The sequence below is a fragment of the Odocoileus virginianus genome, chromosome 31 (genome assembly GCF_023699985.2).
Source record: "Odocoileus virginianus isolate 20LAN1187 ecotype Illinois chromosome 31, Ovbor_1.2, whole genome shotgun sequence".
Taxonomy (NCBI): domain Eukaryota; kingdom Metazoa; phylum Chordata; class Mammalia; order Artiodactyla; family Cervidae; genus Odocoileus; species Odocoileus virginianus.
The window spans coordinates 6,976,163-6,996,304 of NC_069704.1; the positions used below are offsets into that span (position 1 = coordinate 6,976,163).

General features: G+C 50.2%; 1 protein-coding gene across 1 annotated transcript in view; it reads right to left on the reverse strand.

The window, feature by feature from the left end:
- Positions 1–20,142, reverse strand: part of PAPPA (pappalysin 1) — a 259,266-nt gene that overhangs the window by 71,015 nt on the left and 168,109 nt on the right. Inside the window, exons 11-13 of the mRNA XM_070459199.1 lie at positions 8,037–8,150; positions 7,013–7,148; positions 4,711–4,924 (exon numbers count right to left, since the gene is read on the reverse strand). Of these exons, the coding sequence (XP_070315300.1) occupies positions 4,711–4,924; positions 7,013–7,148; positions 8,037–8,150 (464 nt within the window). The remainder of the gene's footprint in view (positions 1–4,710; positions 4,925–7,012; positions 7,149–8,036; positions 8,151–20,142) is intronic.

Here is a 20,142-nt window from a genome sequence, read left to right on the forward strand (position 1 = left end):
GGAATGAAGGGGGAGATGCTCTCAGCACGAGTGCTGCAGGATCACTTGGGAAGTGAGACCGAGGAAGAGTCAGCAAGCAAGGCAGGACTCGTTTTCCTGCCCGGCAGCGAGGCCACTGCAGGAAGCCATGCCAGCAGGCTCTTCTTCCCTGGAATTCTAGAAGCGAGCCGGTGGTGTGGTGGGTGCGGCATTGGGAGGCAGGGTCAGCAGCTACAGCGTCTGGCCGACCATCTGAATGGCCAGGTGAGCTGAGCGCGGGGTGGCCAGTGGGAGGCCGCCTGCTGACCACAGCTGCCTCTCCAGTCCCAGGATCTGAGTGGGCCCAATGTTCCAAATCTTGTGATGTGTTTAAGAGTGGAAAGGATTCCGGCCTTTACTCTGTACTCTCCTGACAGTTAACTGCTACAAGTAATTTAAAAACATGTCAAACAAGGGCCAGAAAAACCACAAGTTGCTGGGGCCTCTGGGACAGCTGTTTTGATACCTCTGATGATGGGGAGAGGGAGGGGAAAGCTTTGCCCTGGAAGTCCCGAGACCTGGATTCCAATGCCGTGTGGTTCTGCATCCTAACCCACTGGGGCGACTTTGGGAAACATTTTCCCCGCCTGGACCTTAGGTTTTCCATTGTTGAATGAGAGTAAGGAACCAAAGAATCTCTTCACGCCTCCTAGCTTCCGGGGTCAAGTCAGGGTGTGGACAAAACCAGGGAGATGTATAATTTCAGAGCCCGCTGGAAGGGGAACAAGTAGACTTTGATAATCCCACGTTTTGACAAGGCTATGGAACAATAGGGATTCTGACAGGCAGGCTGGGGCTAGAGCATGGCTTGGGCAGTGTCTTAGAGGAGAGTCAGGCACATCCATACAGGTGAGAAGGGCGCGTGCTTAGGCACAGAAGTTCCGTTTGCAGGCATATGCCCCAGGCCACCACTCCCAACAGATGTTCTGAGAGGTGCTGATCCATTCGAGGGTGGGGACACTGGGTGAACCTGGGGACGGCGACCTGAGGCCTGGGCCGTCTGGCTGTGAGAAGCTTCCTCCTGGGCTCCCAATCTTACAGACAGATTCTTAGAGAGCCCCCAGTCAGGGCACAGACTCCAGGGTCTTTTGGTTTCAGCCTGTAGGCACCCACTCTGATGCCACCACTACCAATAAGTACCAGACTAAGTTCACTCTGGCTGCAAGGAATGAGTCTAGTCACGCCAAGAATTTACTGTCCCTTTGGAAGGAAAGTTATGACCAACCTAGACAGCATATTAAAAAGCAGAGACATTACTTTGCCAACAAAGGTCCATCTAGTCAAGGCTATAGTTTTTCCAGTGGTCATGTATGGATGTGAGACTTGGACTAAAAAGAAAGCTGAGCGCCAAAGAATTGATGCTTTTGAACTGTGGTGTTGGAGAAGACTCTTGAGAGTCCCTTGGACTGCAAGGAGATCCAACCAGTCCATCCTAAAGGAGATCAGTCCTGGGTGTTCATTGGAAGGACTGATGCTGAAGCTGAAACTCCAATACTTTGGCCACCCGATGCAAAGAGCTGACTCATTTGAAAAGACCCTGATGCTGGGAAAGATTGAGGGCAAGAGGAGAAGGGGACGACAGAGGATGAGATGGCTAAATGGCATCACCGACTCAGTGGACATGACTTTGGAAGAACTCTGGGAGTTGGTGATGGACAGGGAGGCCTGGAGTGCTATAGTCCATGGGGTCGCAAAGAGTTGGCCACGACTGAGCAACTGAACTGATCTGAACTAAAGGTTGATCCTCTAAAGGCTAGCTGCCAATCAGAACTGCCTCTCTCTGGATGCTCTGACATGGAGAAAGTGGGAAGAGTTTGCGGTAGAGAAAGGAAGAGAATACAAAACTTGAGAGGGAGGGGAGGAAGGGAGAAAGGAAAGAGGGGGAGGGAAGGAAGGAGGGAAAGGAAGAAGCTAATTTTCTAAACACATGGCCCCCTGAATGTTATGCTAAATTGCTCGATCTCTGTTTAGAACTATAGGCTGGATAATGGCACGTGCATCTGTGTGTGTGTGTCCAACCCCTGAAGCCTCAATTCCTGACGGCCCCTTTTCTCAATGAAGAAGCCTCATAGCTTCCATCCAACCATCGCTAGCGCTCCCCGTCTTTCCCCCTTCCCCTTCTTGGTGCGGAGCTGGAACTCAGCTAGAATTCCACAACTGGACCTCTCATTTGAAACCAGATCCTGTTTTCCTGGGTCTCTGAATTTACTCCAAGTTCCGCATGGGGACAGAGAGCCTTGAATCCGGGTCAGAACACACACGCCTGGACTGATTTTGCTGTGCTTGAGGCTTCTCCCATGGCAGCTGACCAGCTATCACGCTGCCCTCAGGAGGAGAGAAAGAAAGCGGGGACGGAACAGGGGGTGAGAGAGGATGGAGGGGAAGAGCCGGAGGAGCAGGAGGGAGGAAAGTCAGGAGAATACATAGGGAGGAGGTGGGAGGAGGACTCTGAGTGGGGAGAGGAAGGGCTGTGGGGGGCGGTGGGGGCCACACTTCACTACCTGGGAAGCAGCTGAGAGTCAAGTGGGCCATTTCCACTAGAGCAGCTGAGCTATAAAAAGGGATGCTATTTACCTTGGTGCTTCGAGAATGAAGAAAAACATCCCGTGGCTTTTTACAGTTGTTGCTTATTATTCTTTTCTTTCCTCCTGGTTTGTTTGTTTTAATGGCATTTGCACGTTTGCACAGTCCTGTCTGTTAGGGTAAATCCCTCTTCAGCGCCCCAGGGGCAGCTGCGGTCCTCCCCGACTCCCCGCCCCACTCCCACCCCACAGCCTGGCATTCAGGAGGAGCAGCCTATCTTAGACCCAGGGAGCTCAGGGCCCGGCCAGCCGGCCCCGGGAGTGCACCTCCATCACTCCACTCCGTCTCACTGAGAAGAGCTCGTCAGGGAGGAGGCCTGGGAAGTCCTCTTCTCTCCTGGATGAGCCTGGTCCTGGGGAGCAGAGTGTGGTTCTCAGGGGCGGACAAAGCGAGATCTTACCTCCCACTCCCTCCATGGTCCTGGCTCACTCACTCTGTCCATACCTCACCAGACAGGTGTGATAATGAAATAAGATGATGAAATCAGCGTGGGTCCCCTCCTCTTCCCCTCTCACCGCGCCTACCTCCTGGGAATCACAGACTGTTCCAAGTGGAAGGAATCACAGAGAACACAGATCTTCACTGCTGTCATTTCACACGTGGGGAGACAGGCCCAGAGAAGACAGGGGTCTGGCTCCCCATCCCACCACCAGTCAGAGACAGGGCAACGTCCTGCCCCAGTTCCGTGTGTTTCCACGAGAGGTCAAAGGACTTCAACAGACACTTACTGATGGACTTGTTTTCAAGGTTAAACATGTCTTACTGTTCACTTGGGACACGGGAACCGCTAATGAAGGATTCAAAGAAGCCAGCGCTGGCCTCAGCTCAACTCGGGGATGGTCTTGGTGGCTGGTTAGGGACGGGAAAGCGTTGCCGAGAGGGTCTGACGGATTTGCATTTTGCGTCGACATTGTTTCCCTGGGTTCTGAGAATTAACTTGTTTTTATAGTCTGGAGAGGCAGGGATGAAAAAGCCCTCTCAGGGTGAAACACAACAATGAATGATATTTAAGGAGCTCTTTTGCCTATGAAGGATTGCGACAGACTTTGCACAACAGAAGCTAGAGACAGTGGGTGCAAAACAATGCGGGTTTTGCAACCACCTTTTGTGTCCTCTGGTGGCAGGGGCGTGGGAAAGGCTGGGGTCCCCTCTCCCCACTCCTCCTTTCTCTCCTGCTCCCAGGTATACAGGGCAGAGCGGGACTGCCTTTCAGAGGGCCTTGCTTCGGGGGAGCCCACTGAGACCCCCAACTCTTTAAACAGACGTCAGAGATGCTGTGTGACTCTGGACCAGCCCTTCCTGTTCTGAAAACCCAGAGGGTAACATGGAAGTTGGACAATGCAGATATACTAGATGAGCTCTGAGGATTATTCCAGCTCAACTAGAAGAACTTTATGTGGAATTATGCACAGAACAGCATCAGCATCGCATCAGAAAGTGGTGATAAACACTCTCAATCAACACATTATCTTTGCACAGTGCCTAAGAGTTCGTAGGAGCACTTTCATCTGAGGCACACCATTCAGTTCTCACGACCACCCTGCCAGGTAGATATTACCCCAAAGGAGACAACTGAGACTCACTAGAGCTCATATTTTTTCTAGGAAGGACCCCCCTCCTCTCCGAGCTCCACACTAGGTATATTAACAGATACAGATCAAGGCACCGCAGAGCCACGTGGTTATAAGACAGACACCAGGACCACTGGGGCTATCTCCCAGGAGGGTTATGCCTCTTGCCTGTGCTACTTAGGATGCAGAAGGTTCCAGTATTTCAGAGCTGGAAGACAGCTAATCCACCACCCCTCACTTCATTCAAATGAGGATGCTGAGGTCCAGAGAGAGAAAGTGATGCTCCCAAGATCACCCTGCAGGTCGCCGTCAGCGCTGGGACCTCGAACAGGGTGAAAGAGGTCCTCCTTCCACAACCATGTCTACTGCCCTCCCGCACCGCCTGGAACTCAGAGTCGTGGGGTCCTCCCAAGCCCCAAGGCAGAGCCGGCCAGAGGCCAGACGATGGAGAAGGGAGAAACGCACAGACCTTTTCCTGCAACACCCACGGCGGCCCGGCTGCAGGGTCCCCCCAGCGCGCAGACCCGGGGTGCCTTACCTCTGTTCCGCAGAGCTGTAGGTCTCCCCTCTCTGGCAGCTGCTCAGGGTGACGGGGTCAAAGTTGTCGAAGGAGCGGAGGGCCACCCCCGAGATGGCGACCAGGGGTGAACTGAAGCTCACGCGTACCGCCTGGCTGTGGTAGAAGGGCTGGCTGAGGTCATGGACCACAGGGATAATCAGGGGATTGTTCCGGCAGCTCAGGACGTGGAGGCCTGTCAGGGGAGACAGAGGGCCGGGGGGCCAGGCTCATTACTCAAGGCCAGTCACGCCCTCCCCAACGGGCCCTTCCCGAAGCCCCCAGACCCTTTCATGTCACTGCACAAAAGCACCATTGGGTGGCCAGTGGGGATTTTGAGTTTGATTGAAAGTTTCTTTGTCTGCCTTTTTCTCTCGGCTCCAAATCTTTCCAATCCCCTCGCCTCGCCGCTCCCTAAGCTCTCCCTTCACCTAGCGCCCACGGCCCCCGCTCCCCCTCAAAGGGCCACCCCTGGGCCAAGCCTCGCTGGCGCTGGCTTCCCTCCCACCTCGCGGGAGGGCTTGGCTGGTCTGAGCTGCTAGTTTTCAGGCAGTCATCAAGATGAGGGAAACAGTTCACAGAAACAGGTCATTGTTGGGGTAAAAAAGAAGCCTCCTCTCATTTTTAAGCTAGGAACCTGGGCCCAGCCCTGTGTGCGAAGGACCTCTGCATCCATTTGGCAGACAGGAGACGCAGAAATGTGGCAGGAGATGGCTTTCCAGGAGGACACAGAACACTGTGCCAGCCAGAGTCCAAGGAGAATCCAAACTGCTTCGCCCAGAAGCTCTCAGTTCTTTCTAGAAGTCCCCAGGCTTTGAAAAGCGGTGGGGAGCGAGCGGGGCGGGGAGAAGAGGTACATAAGGAGAGGGAGGAGAATGATGGGGAGGGTTGGCGTTGGGAAAAGCAAAGCTGGCTTTGGTGCCTGATGGACATCAGTTCAATCCTGGCTTTGTAGGTCTCCCTGACAGCTCAAGTGATAAAGAGCCTGCCTGCTATGCAGGAGACCCGGGTTTGATCCCTGGATTGGGAAGATCCCCTGGAGAAGGGTGCGACTACCCACTCCAGTGTTCTTGCCCGGGGAATCCCATGGACAGGAAGACCTGGTGGGTTACAGTCCATGGGGTTGTAAAGAGTCGGACACGACTGAGCGATTGACACGGATAACAGATACTTACTTCTTTACTATGTGAGCCCACCAAGCCCCTGACCCTCAGTGTCGGCCTCTAAAAAGTGAGATCACCCTGACCAAGCGCTGGGAGTCCTGCTCTGCTCGGGCGTGAGGCTCCCAGTCTAGCAGGTCTGTGTCTGGGGTCCACTGGCATAGAGCCGCAGAGCCTCCATGGGAACGCCAGGGTGCTGAGGATGCAGGACAGGGGAGCCGATGGGGAGGGAAAGATGGACACTTGGGCATCAAATAGCAAGAACCAAAGATCTCTGCTGGAGCCCGAGTCTTTCCATTCCTCTGAAAACCTCTCCACAGAGCCCTTTGCGATGCCAGGACAGCTATGAAAATATTTGCTTCTCGCTTAGGGACATTTCCCAGGAATCTGGATAAATCCAGAGGGGTTTCCTTTCCCTTCCTTATTAATGCGTTTCCCCCTTGCCTTGAAAACTGACCAAATAAGTAAACATAAAAACAAAACAAAACCCCTCCCCACTGCCTGAGCTGCGGCTTGACCCCGACGTAACCCCTGGCGAGTTTGCTTCCTATGGGGCTTTGAAACGAGCTCCCTGTGGAATCGTAGGGCACAGCTTTGAAGCCGGGACTTCTGCGCCGGCCTGGAATTCCAGAGTAGGCTGAGCAGGGTGTCTGGGCAGTGTGGGAGGGGGTGGTGGGGCTTTCTGAGTGTGGGGTCTTGTGCTCGGCATGGGTCACCACATCTCAAGTGAGAGCTCATTTGCTATGGCGGACGCTCCTGGTTACAGGGTGAAGGGCAGTGGGTGCTGATTCTGAAAACCCGGCTTCCCTGCTTGCTGGCTAGCTCTGGCCATGTGACCCGGGCCTCTCAGTGTGTCTCTTTGGGTCTCAGGTGATGATACATACAATGGAAAAGCATCTTTATTCAGTCAAAAGAGGACTTTGACCTGAATCTCCTACCCCCATACCCATCCGATTCGGGCTTCTCTAGGTGCACACAGACCCATCCTGATCTGAAGACAACCTGATGGTAAATAGAGCAGCAATAAGAGGCGACAGGAGGCGAGAACTCATTCTCAGCCTATCCTTACAAACCACCCACGGGCAGATGGGGAGGCAGGTAGCAAGAGCAAGCCATACGCTCACCTAGATCGTGGCTCTGTTCTTTGGTATCAAGCAGCTGGACGCTGATGGTTTCCTGCTTTTGGTCCCCATAGTAGGTCCCATCGGTCACCAGGTGGACGATGACGGCGGTAGCGACCATTGGTTGAGAAAAGTATGCCTGAAATGCAGGAGACCCAGGAGGCTCAGCCATGCAGCTAGGCATGCGGTGGTGCGGCGGCCCCGGGGCAGGGGTTTTGAGAAGAATCTTCCATTTCGGGAGCTGGACTATTTATCATGGTCCATGGTGGGAACGGGAGGCAGCGAAACCTCAGAGCAAAGAGCATGGCCTCTGAGGTCAGAGACTGTTTTCATCTTGGCTCTGTTCTTTTCAAGCTGTGTGATGCCCAGTGATGACTGAGCCACTCTGAGCCTAAATTCCCTACCCTCTAAGTCATGGATCTGTAAATAGGTGCATCACAGGATGCCTGGCAGGCTCCTGCAAGATACTAACAGTCCAGCACACACTAAAACCACATGAAATGAGACTTGTTATTCATCACTGCTCCATGCTGACCAACCTCTGCACTAGCCATCAAGGAGACAAAGGTAAATAAGATGTGCCTTTGCATTTCTGTAGATGGCGGAGTTCCATGTGGGTGAGAATCGCAGTCCACAGTCAGGCAGATGGGCCTGTGGACAGCTACGGAATACCACGGCACATGACGAGTGTCACCCAACAGATGACCACATGTGGAGGACTAGAAGGGAAAGGACAGTTCCTTCTCCCTGGAGGGCTCAGTGAAGACTTCAAGGCAAGATGATTTAACAGAACGACATCTAAATGATATCTAAACTCTCGGCCAAAACAAGACTGACTGAAGGCATCCCATGAGCAATTAAGGGATTCCATTCCAGGAAGCATCCTGCTGCTAACCGTTTTGTTCTCTGTCCTTTCCATTAACACCCTCAGCGGGTAGACAAAACCATCCTGAGAAAGGGCCAAGGGAGACAGTGCTTCCCCGGGGGCCTCGCTGGACAGTCTGTGGCTCTCAAAGCTTTGACTTACCCGGACCCAGAAAGTGGTCTGAGCCAGCTGGGAATACGGGTAGCTCATGGTGCAAGGGTACCAGGCGTGCTGGGAGATGCCTTCGCTGAGATCGATCACCTTGGTCCGACACACCTGGAAAAAAATAAATCAATCAATCAAGGGAAACACATGTCTTAGAGGGTTTTAGAGGTTGAAATAAATTCAACTCAACAACACCTCACTATCCACCTATTCTGTTCTTGACACTGCAGGAAAAAACAGTGATGAACAGACAAGAGTCTATTCCAGGAGTCCACATTCTAATAATGCAGATGAGAAAACCTTCCATGGCATTCAGCAAAGGAGGGATAACACATTTGGGTGGCAGAGATGTCAGAGAAGTTCTTGTGGGGACATGTCCTGGAGGAGTTGACACTTGAGTTGGGTCTGGAAGAAGAGGGTGGCTGCACATGGAAGGGTGTTGCCCATGGAAGAAACAGAAGTAAAGTCTCAGAGGAAAGCAGAAGCCCAGGATGATGAACTGCCTGGTATAATCAGAACTTGGGGAAAGTGGCAGCAAAGGCAGGCCTCACGGCCTGAATCTGTCACGAACTCTGAATACCAAGCATCCGTTCAGGACAAATCTGTAAACTGTGCTCAGAGCCAGATTAATGACACAGACCGGAACAGTGTCAGCATCTGTTCTCCCCAAAGGATATCGGCTCCACCATTTGGGTGTGTGTGTGAGTATCTACACATACACACAGCCCCTCACCCTCAATGACAGACATACCAACTGACACTCCAAGAAACACGAAGCAGGTATAGACAAGTAGAATTCTTCAAACTGAGGAATTTCCTGTCCTCATGTCATTTCATCCCATTGGTTCAGTCATTCATTCCAATACTATTTACTGAGTAACTGCAATTGGTCAAACACTCTGGTACAAGACATCAGACGAGGCAGACAGGGAGAGGAGCTTGGGGTGACAGCGGGTGCAGGCACTCATCAAGGAATCACATATGTCTACGTAACTGCCAGCTGCAGACCAGAAAAGAACTAGGATGGAAAAGGACAAGAACAGCTACGGTACTCTTGAGATACGTCAGACTCTTTGCAAAAGGTCATCCCAGATTAGTGTTTTTCCTTGCATCTCTATTGGGACTCCTTTCTCAATATTCTCTGAGAAAACGGGCCTGTCATTCCACATCTGTGGGTCTTAGGTGACTCGTCTAAGAAGTAAGGCTAACCTAGATATAAGCTATGAAAAAAAAAGTGAGATCATCTAATATCAATTACACAAACAAACATATGCATGTAAAACAAAAAAAAAGGAAAGGAAAAAAAAAATATATATATATACAAGGATCAAGACTATCCATTCCAGCAATATCTTCAGTAGCAAAAGATCAGGGATATGCCATCATCAAAAATTCTACAAACAATAAATGCTAAGAAAAGGTGTGGAGAAGAGGGAGCCCTTTTACACTGACTGTTGGTGGGAATGTAAATGGATAACAGCCACTATGGAGAACAGTGTGGAGGGTCCTTAAAAACTAGGAATGAAAGCATCATATGACCCAGCAATCCCACCACTAGGCATATACCCCGAGGAAACCAAAACTGAAAGACACATGTACTCCAACGTTCACTGCCCTCTTTACAACAGCTAGAACAGGGAAGCCACCTAGATGTCCATCGACAGATGAATGGATAAAGAAGCCGTGGTACATATACACAATGGAACGTTACTCAGCCATAAAAAGGGATGCATTTGAGTCAGCCCTAATGAGGTGGATGAACCTCGAGCCTATTATATAGAGTGAAGTAAGCCAGGAAGAGAAAAACACATACTGTATATGAACGCATGTATATGGAATCCAGAAAGACGGTGCTGATGAGCCTGCACGCGGAGCAGCAGCGGAGACGCAGAGAACAGACGTAAGGACATGGCTGTGGAGGGAGGAAGGAGAGGTGGGACGTATGCAGGGTAACATGGAAACATACGTGACCGTATGGAGAACAGCCAGCCAAAAGGAAACTACTGCATGACTCAGGGGATTCAAATCAGGGCTCTGTAACAACCTAGAGGTGTGGAATGGGGAGGGAGGTGGGAGGGACGTTCAAGCGGGAGGGGACATGGGTAAACCTATAGCTGATTCATGTTGATATCTGGTAGAAACAAACAATACTGTAAATCAATTACCCTTCAATTATAAACAAATAAATTAAAAAAAAGATCAGGGATAGTTTATATGCTCCCCTGCTGAAGAAGGGGTGAGTAAAGATGACACATTCACATGTTAGGATTCCATAAGCAAAAGAATATTAAGAGGACTGAATGAGATTCAAATGTGGGGATGATCCTGAGAATATCTGACACCTGGTTCAATATGGACCCTGGCCAAAAAAAATAGAAGCCCTATTTGTGAGTTCATAGATGACAACATAGATTGCAAAAGCATAGCATGGAATGAATAAAGAATGAGGTATAAGTGGATAAGTACATTAGGATTCTATTTATTAAAATCAAAGGAAGTTATACTATACCCAGGGAGTCATACAGATGAGGGTAGAAGAATTAAAAATAGCACGGAAAGTTGCACATCAAATTCACTAATCAAAGTCAAGCTAAAACACATGGCCGCACTGTAATCCACAATTGCAAGCTGCAATGCTTTCTTTTAAAATAAATGTTTTGTTTTGGAATAATTTTATATTTACAGGGAACTTGCAAAGGAAGAAATACCAAGAGTTACATATATGCTTCACCCAGTTTCCCTTAAAGTTAACATCTTCAGTTCATTCTTGAAATATCAAATAGAAGAAGAAAAGTGTCTTAACCAACTTTGGAGAATCACATCATCACCCAGGGAGTTCCTGTAATGGTGAGCTGGGTTAAGATACCTGGTCCTGGTTCCGACTCCCTCAACATTTGATGTGTAATTGCCGACTAGCTATCTCTCATCTTTGGACCTCAGGTTATCTTTCACATCTGAATGTTGGATTAGGTCATGGCTTTTCAAGGTGTCACCTCTGGATTCCTAGGGTTGCTTGGAGGTGTCAATCTGGGCTTCAGGATAGAGGAAGATGTGTTTAGCTTCTGCTCCATGGTTTCAACCAAAGCATCTTCATCCATCTGTTTTATATATCAGGATGCCTTGTATTGTTTCCTTTGAGAGCTTCATCGCTTTAAAACAGAAAAGTACTGAAACTTGTTCGCTGCCAAAGTTGCCCTTCCCCTTCCCCAAGGTGTGAGCGGGTCCTGGGAACACAGTGTTAGTTTCCTGAATGTCACAGGTAACTTCCTAAAGAGAGTAAAGGTGCCAAGAATCATCCATCTCATCGGCCAGAAATTAGGTGATGACTTCAGTTATTCAAATCCCTAGAAGCCTAATACCGAGGAGGCTGTGGGTAAAACATAGCCAACTTAATGGGCTGGCAGACTTTTTCAAGTTTATTTATTTTTCTCAAAAACAACTTAGTTCCTGCAGATCCGCCAGGGGGATCAGGTTACATTTTACAACAGTGCGAGACTTCACATAAACTATCTATGGCATTTGAAATCCAGGCCAGCGATTCGACATGTATCCTTTTGGAATTCTCTCCCCTTGTGTTCTTAGCTGCCTGTCCCCCAGCAGAGCGTGGTGGAGTGCATCTCTGGAGTGCTGGAGCCCGGGGCTTATCTCTGCATCTACAGCATGCACGGTCAGAGGAGTCTCCGACATGAACAGAGCCCTCTTACTGCTTAAACACAATTTCCTCTTATCTCATCAACTTGATCAGCACCAGACAGGGCTTAGAGGGATGTACTGCTGTTATTTTATTCTCCTGGTTTCCTATTTAGTGTTGTGTTTGTTTCGGGCTGGCTGTGATCCTGACCATGGACAGTCAAAGCAGATCAGAGAGGAACAAACAAATGTAGCTGAACCTTTGCCCGAAGCCCCAGCCAGTGTTAAAACCATCTATGTTCCTGGGGAGGTGGGGGAAGGTTACAGGGGAAGTGGGAGGGGACACTCACAAGCCCCCCACTTTTACAGACCTTATGTGAATTTGCTCATTCAGCAGCCATTGATGGAAGGGGTTGGCACCCGGCTCTCTCTGAGAAGAAAGGAGCCTTGCCCTTGGGCAAAAGGAGGGTCACATATCTAAGTGTGATCCCCAAGATACCGGATGCTATGCAGGTGCACTGCTTTCAACCAGTCACGTTTTGTATCTTCTAAAAAGGCAAATCCAATTCCACAAAGTCTTACTGAGTAGCGTAGTCTTTAATGGACATTTTGTGGGGGAACGAGGAGGGGGTTACACTGCTCACCCCGTGGGGACACAAGCTCTCCCATCATCACCCCCGAGGCTGCTCTTTACTCATCCTCTCTCTTCAACCAGTGTCTTCAGCAGCCTTCCCAAACTCTCCCACCCCCTCTCCCTTCCCAACCTCCACCTCTCTTCAATCCCAGGCAGAGTCATTCTGCTCTCACTCCTGATCTCTAAGACACAAATCCTTCAACTGATACCAAGGATTCGACCTTGACCCCCGGGTCAAGAGATGACCAGGCCCCAGAGATGTCAGGCAGGTAAACACAGCAACCTTTTGACTCTCTGTCCTCCTGGTATGAACGAACTCTCCTCCCTGCCTTTACATCACTCACTGGTTTGCGGGATACATCACGGAGGCTCTAGAAGCATCAGCAATCTCTAGGCTCTTCTAGAGAGATAAGGAGAGGGTCTCCTCTAGCTGACAGTGATCTTGCTGCATTGTTTATGCCCATGCTCATGGCAGTATTATTTGCAACAGCCAAGATGTGAGAACAACCCCAATGTCACCAACAGACAAATGGATAAACTAAATGTGGTGGGTACACATGATAGAACAGTATTAAACCTGAAAAAATAAGGAAACACTGCTGTATGTCACTACACAGAGGAATCTCAAGGCTATTCTAAGTGCACCCAGGTAGTCAGTAAGAAACAAATACTGCGTGATTCCACTATATGAGGTATCTAACACAGTTAAACCCACAGAATTCAAGAGTGGAATGAGAGCGGCCAGGGGCAGCAGGGAAAGTGACAAAGGAGTTGATATAAGTTTATAAATCAACGTATAAATCAACAATGAAGTCTCAGTTAAGCAAGTTGATTAAAATTTTAATAGATCTGCTGTATAACACTATACCTATAATCAATAATGGGGTTTCCTAGGTAGCTCAGTGGTAAAGAAGTCACCCTCAGTGCAGGAGACTTGCAGGAGATGTGGGTCTGATCCCTGAGTCAGGAAGATTCCCTAGAGAAGGAAATGACAACTCACTCCAGTATTCTTGCCTGGGAAATCCCATGGACAGAGGAGCCTGGCAGGCTACAGTTCATGGGGTCACAAAGAGCCAGACACAATTGGAGACTAAACAACAGTAACATAGTCAGTACTACTGTATTGTGCCCATAAAAACTTGAGAGGGTAGATTTCTTTTCAAGTATTCTCATCACAATAAACTGAAATAAAATAGATAATATCATATTGAATGATTGACATTGATATTCACTGAATGAATGATTAACAAATGATTAAATGACTGAATAAATAAGTGATTGAATGAATCAATCAATCAATTAATAAATGACTGAATACAGTAATAAATATATGATCCAGAGAAGGGAGGGGAGAGAAATTCATATAATGTTGTCATGCAAAGAGCAGATGTGGTTGGGCTGGCAAGCACCATCACTTATGTCTTTTCGGGGTAAGAGGAGGAATTACCCAGCATCTTCCTGATTACTTCTCAGATGGAGGACTCTCTTTCATTCATAAACAGCCCAGCTTACCTTTGGGCAGATTCTTCCCAACCGTCAGGGGAAGATGTCTAGCTGTGCTTTCTTCTACTCTTTCCTCTAAGCAGCAACACTCACAAGCTTCCACATTTTAGAGCTTTAGAGTTAGCGGGACTTAAGTAGGTTACCAACTGGGAGCATTTCTTTTTCAGTGGTCGAGGGAGGGCAGGGGTCTTGCACAATACATCACAGCAAGTAAGTGGTAAACCTGATATGAAAACAATGACTTTCTGGCCCCAGAACCAACGCCCCGTTGTCTCCTGGGTTCTCCATCCTTTCAAGCCTCCCTCCCTGACGCAGGACCATCCCTGGTGAGATTCCTACCCTTACCCAAGGATTCATAGCAGAAATCCTGGTCTCCATGTCACTTGCTTCTGCAGGAAGCCCAGCTCTATATCTCTGATGGAAGCTGGGCAAGTCGCTGCCTTTCAACCTCATCTTAGTGCAGGAACCACCCCCCCCCTTTCCCCTTGACCTTGAAGGGGGATGTCTCATCTTTAGCACACTGCCTCAGACTCTCTGTCATCTTCAGAGATATCTGTGCTTACTTTAAAAATAGAAACCAAGAGACACAGGGGACCTGGGCTGGTTCTGTCTGCCACTTATCAGTTGGACATCTCTCCCATCCTGTCTCTCCATCTGGGAAGCGCAGTGGTGCCCCAGCAGCTTAAGAACATCCACAGGAATACTATCCCCCAAGGTCTCATGGGCACAGTATCCCTTAATCCTCTCATTTATTCAGGGAGGCTGGAATTATCCCATTTTTCTGATGAGGAAAGAAGGCACGGAAGCTTTCAATTACTCTTTCAAGCTCACGCATCCAATCGTGTATAACAGCAGGGTCCTGGACTCCGAGTCCACGTTCTGAGCACTCCATCACATGGCAGCCCAGCTGCTGTTTGATTAAAACCTCTGTTTCCTCTGATGGAGAAGCAGGCACTGAGAACCATTCTCCTCGACTCCAGTCACTCCACATGCTCGCCCTGCTCCTGAGTGTGAGAGAGTGTGTGTGTGTGTGTGTGCATGCAAGTGCGCTCTGTCTTGTCCTACTCTTTGAGACCCTATGGACTGTAGCCTGCCAGACCCCTCTGTCCATGGGATTCTCTAGGCAAGAAAACAGGTGGGTTGTCATTTTCTACTCCAGGGGATCAGCCCCACCCAGGGATCAAACCTGCGCCTCCTACACTGATAGACAGATCCATTACCACTGCTCCATCCCTGCTCCAGAGGTTCCATAACTCACTTTCACAATGAAGAATGCATCATGTTGCCCTGCTACCCCATCCATGGCTGCCCCTGGACCACAGGATGGAAACTTCCCTAGACGCAGCTTACGAGGGCCTTGGGGCGCTGGTTCGGTCACATCCCCAGGTGCACAGCCAGCTGCGTCCCATCCAGGCAGGTGCATGCACGGGCTCCCTTCCCACTGCACCACCCTCCCTCCCACGTGCCGCAGACTCCACTGTGGCGATGCGTGTGCCCAGTTTTCTTCCCCCTGCCCCAGCCCCCACTTCCCTCCATGGCACTCGATGAGGGCCCATTTCGTGAAACACTACACATACTTCAAAGCCAGTCTCAAATATCACCCCTCCTCTGAAAGCCTTTGCTCACCACCCCCAGGCAGAATTAATTGCTCCCTCTTCTGTGACCATATAGTTCTTTATGTATGCCTCCACTACAGCTCTTGTCAGGTTGGATTATAGTTGTTTAGAGCTCAGTCTTATCCCTTTAAACTCTGAAGGCTTCCAAGGTGAGAACCATGTTTCATTTACCCTCAAATAAATCGCAGCAAATTGCCCAGCACGCAGGACATAAGAGGTACCCAGTGAACACCAGTAACGCCAGCAGGGTATACCAGCTGCCTGATGTCTGCTGGGCACTGCTTTCAGGACTCTGGACGTATGAAAGCATCCAGTCTTCAATGATGGCTAGGTAAGACAGGTGCTATTATTATACCCATTTAATCTATAAGGAAATTGAAGCCCGGTAATTCACTGACATGAACCTGGGCAAACTCTGGGCTAGTGAGGGACAGGGAAGCCTGGCGTGCTGCAGTCCATGGGGTCGCAAAGAGTCAGACACGATTTAGCGACTGAACAACAGCAAAATTCACTGAAGGTCACACGACGAGTTAGTAGAACCGAAACGCAAATCCAGGCACAAAGTCAGCCCCCACTCTTAACTGTACGTATAATTTGAAGAGAGCCTGTCTACACGTGGCTGAGGGCTGTAACAGAGAATGGACTTGGGATTTTTTCTGGTTGTTTCTTCTGGTCTGCTGACTGATTCAGCAGACAAAAGCAGGCCGTTACAGGCCTGTTCTGGGACGGGGCTGTGTGGTTCAAAGAGCCCCGAGCTGCCAGGCTCCAGGACCTGCCTCCTAGAACCGACTCAGTTGCTGACTTTCTCTGACATTCATTGTTCCTGATTGTAGAAGGATGGAGTAAGATGTAACCCCAAAGGGCTTTTCTGTTCTGACATTCTGCCACCTTTTGATATCCAGTTCCTTCCAGCAAAAGTATCGATGCTGCAGTGAAATGTGATGCTCCTGTAGGTCTGAGTTGGCACAGGGATCCCATGACTCTGATACCCTGAGGCCAAAAGCTAACTCCTATCACAGTCAGAATTTCTGTCTAAGGCAACTGGAGAAGTAACCTAAAATTTTACTGCAGTCATTCCAGCAACGTGTTTTCTGTTTTGTGTTATTTTTCCTTTTTTGGTGTGTGTGCTGCAAAAGAGCTGGAAGTTCTTCTTCCAGAGCTTTGAGATCATCTATGTGAGTTGGGAAAGTCCTCAAAGATCTGATTCTAGCCATCATGCCTGACAGACAGGTGGGGTCAGAGCCCAGCGGGGAACAGAGAGACAGTCTTGAAAGAATGCTGCACGGTCCTCTGGGCTGGCTCTCAGCTGGCAGAAGCAGAGGCCTCTGTGGCCCTAGGACTTGGGGACTTTCGTCCACACCAGGCACTGCCAGCCGCGACACCCAGCACCCGCCTCCAAACCTCCTCCCTTGCAGAAGACTGCTTTCAATTAGAGGAGTTAACGACGTCTTGCTTTCAAAGGGTTTTTTAAATCCAGTTTATCTTCCACCCACACACGATGTACACAAAGGCGGGGGACGGAGAGAGAAGAGGGGGAGTGGGCGTTCTGGTATTTTCCCACACAAGGGAGATGCCAGGAGGTTTCTCCTCAATTTCACTTTTACAGATTTACATGCCCTTTTGTCAATCACAGGACAGAGGAAGTGCTCGTCAAACCTCGAGCCCATCTTCTCCAATTTCCTCTTTCAATCCAAAGGGACCCGGGAAAGGGCCTCACGGAGAAAGAGAGGAAAGGAGTAGGGAGGGGGAGGGGGCGCATGCCGACAATGACAGCACACGTAAGCGCAGATTGCACGCACAAGCACGTGTGCACACACACACTCACACACACACGTTCCCCAGGCAGTGGTCCAGAGTATTTCTACTCAGGCCACATGTTAACCTCAGGTGTACAGGTCCCAGGCCAAGCCATTTCCCCAAGAACTACAAGGTTGCAGAGGTGGGCAGGGGTCCTTGCTCTGAAGACTGCAGGCTGTAAGGGGCCTTGGGAGGCCAGACACAGAGTCAGCAACGTGAAATAAAGCTGCCTCTAGAAAGCCGGCTTGGCTGTTCCTTCGAGAACATGTTGTTCCCACCTTAGAGCTCCTGCTGGGGAGGGACAGGGCACCAGCTCTTAAGGATGGGCCCCCCAGGACTAACGCTGCGCCCTGTATTATATGCCCTGACCCTCATAAGAACCCTGAGGAATGACCATTTTTGTGTGTGTGTGTCCCTCCTGGAGAGATAAGGGCTCTGAGGTTTGGAAGGCACTGGCCGCTCCCCTGGGACCTAAAGGTCAAAGCCAAGTGGTCTGATTCAACGTCCATCCTCTCCCCACCCTGTGGCTGGACCAGCCGAGGACGCTTCGTCACAGCCTTTGTGTAACACGCTGCACTGTGGTTTCTCGTCCATCTGTCCCCGGGCCTGAGCTTCGAGGACACCGCCCGCGCCTGATTGATCTCCCCTTTTCACTGGTGTCCAGTGAGGTCACTGGGCAGGGCTCCTTGAACGTGGCCTTTATCGAGATAACGCGGCTTTTCCAAGGCTGCACATGCGGTTCCGGGCTGACAACGTCTGACCCAGAAGCCCGGGTCTCTGGGGGCCTCGACCAGCGCTGGGAGGTGATGATGACCGCTGGATGCAGGAAGACACCAGAGACCCCATCCGTTCAGGGGCACCAGCATGCCTGGCAGCCGCATCCGGCTACCACCCAGGCTCGCCCGGCGCTGACGTGCCATGAACAAGCCGATGACAATAAGAGCTGGTACTCACAGCCCTCTCTCTCATTAGTGTAATGCACTCCAGAGCCTGGTTGATTCCATTGCTTTGCTTACTCCCTAAGTGGGTGGCCATGCCTTTCTCCAGGGGATCTTCCCGACTCAGGGATTGAACCTAGGTCTCTTGCATTGCAGGCAGATTCTTTATCAACTGAGCTACCAGGGGAAAGCCGGAAGTAAACACTAAGTTAGCTGAATAAAAAATGAACTGACACCTATCACAGGGATGTCATTGATGCTTAACATGTATCAGGCATCTAACACGAGCCCCACATGCCTGGTCTCCGTGAGGGTGATGTGGACACCAAATGTCCCGCCCCCGGCTCAGGGCCTCTTCTGCCGACTGTGAAACACTGTGGTCCTCTCCCACCCGGGTCCTGTTCCCCTTCCTCCAAACGGACCCTCTGAATATGACGCACAAAATATCTTAAAAGGTATCCATAACTGAGGCTAACATGACACGGTACACACACACACACACACACACACACACACACACACTTTCAATCTCCTCATCCAACTTCCATTAACACATTTGCAATTTCCCCCTCCAGTCTCCATTTTCCACACTTAGTAGTGAAAGAGTCCACGCAGTCGCAAAGAGTCGGACACGACTGAGCGACTAAACTACTGCTACGACTAGTGAGAGAGACAGACAGAGGCAAAAAGGAGGAAAAAGCCAGGCCTTCTTTGCTGACCATTGGAAACAGTGCTCACTTTCCCCCAGCCCTCAGAACAGCATCCCCTTTGAAACCTGCCTTGAAAAGACCGAAAGGGGAGGGCGAGGGCTGGATTGCCTTTCTTTCAATTTCAGGATTTATTATTTGTCGTGGACAACAGAGCAAAAAAGCATTTCCTGTGTACAGGGCGGGTGCCTGGGGTGTAGAGTTACCTCCTCCTCCCGGCAGACCTCAGGGCCTCCCCACCCAGCAGACCCTCGCGGATAAGGTAACCTGGCGTCAAACGCCTCCAGCCTTGGGGCTCAGCCCCAGGGTGGCTAGTACCTTGTTGCCTGCCCCCCGCCCCCCAGAGTCTGTCCCTGACCCCTGAGGCATTTCGCACTCCTCAGGGCTCTAATATCCTCCTGGCCCACATCTCCCCCATGTGTCTGGAATCCTGTGGTTTGGGGCACAAGCCCCTGGTCTGATCAAATGGTCCTGGAAAAGATGCCTAGGCTCTCAAGGGGAAAAGTGCAAAGACGTCACTTAAAACACCACTGTCACGCAGTATCCTGACATTTTTACAGGCGAGGAAACCAACTTTCTTAGAAAAGAAATGGTTGAGAGTCACAGAATTGATTCTTGGGAACCTCTCACTCAACGGCTTATTTTTACAGACAGATACTCAGGACTTCTAAGGGACAGAAATTGGGTGCCCCAACCTTCTTCTAAAGGAAAAGTGTTTAGGCAAGGGGCCTCAGAAGGTGTCCACGATCAATGGCAAAGACAAAACACACTTTCTTTGCCAACACCTAAACTGGCAACTCTGTCCCAAGCACAGATCCTTTCCTTCCTGTGTAAGGTAGGAATCGCCAGCCTCACCTGCTCTCCAGGTAGGGGGCCTGAGTTTCAATGGGACCAGTGGCATCCCTAAGCCACATCCATCAGGACTGTGAAGTCTGGATCTGATTCCCACCGGTGGTACCGAGAGTCTGGCTCCTCTGATACGGATGAGGAAACTGAGGCCCGCCTAGGGTAAATGGTGATCTGCAGAAAGGCGACGATGACGGCAGTGGTGAGCACCCACCGCTCACCGTCATCAGCTCCATCCTCATGTCACTGTGAAAGGGAGAGTTCTATTACTCCTTTTCAGGTGGGAAAACTGAGGCCAAGGGAGAGGAAGAAATAATCACCACGGCAGTGGGAGTGCTAGTTAACGAAAGGACACAGGTCAGCCATGGACTGTCCGACATGTGTGTGGGTCATCACCACGCCGACCCTCGGGGTCAGCACCATCTCCCATCT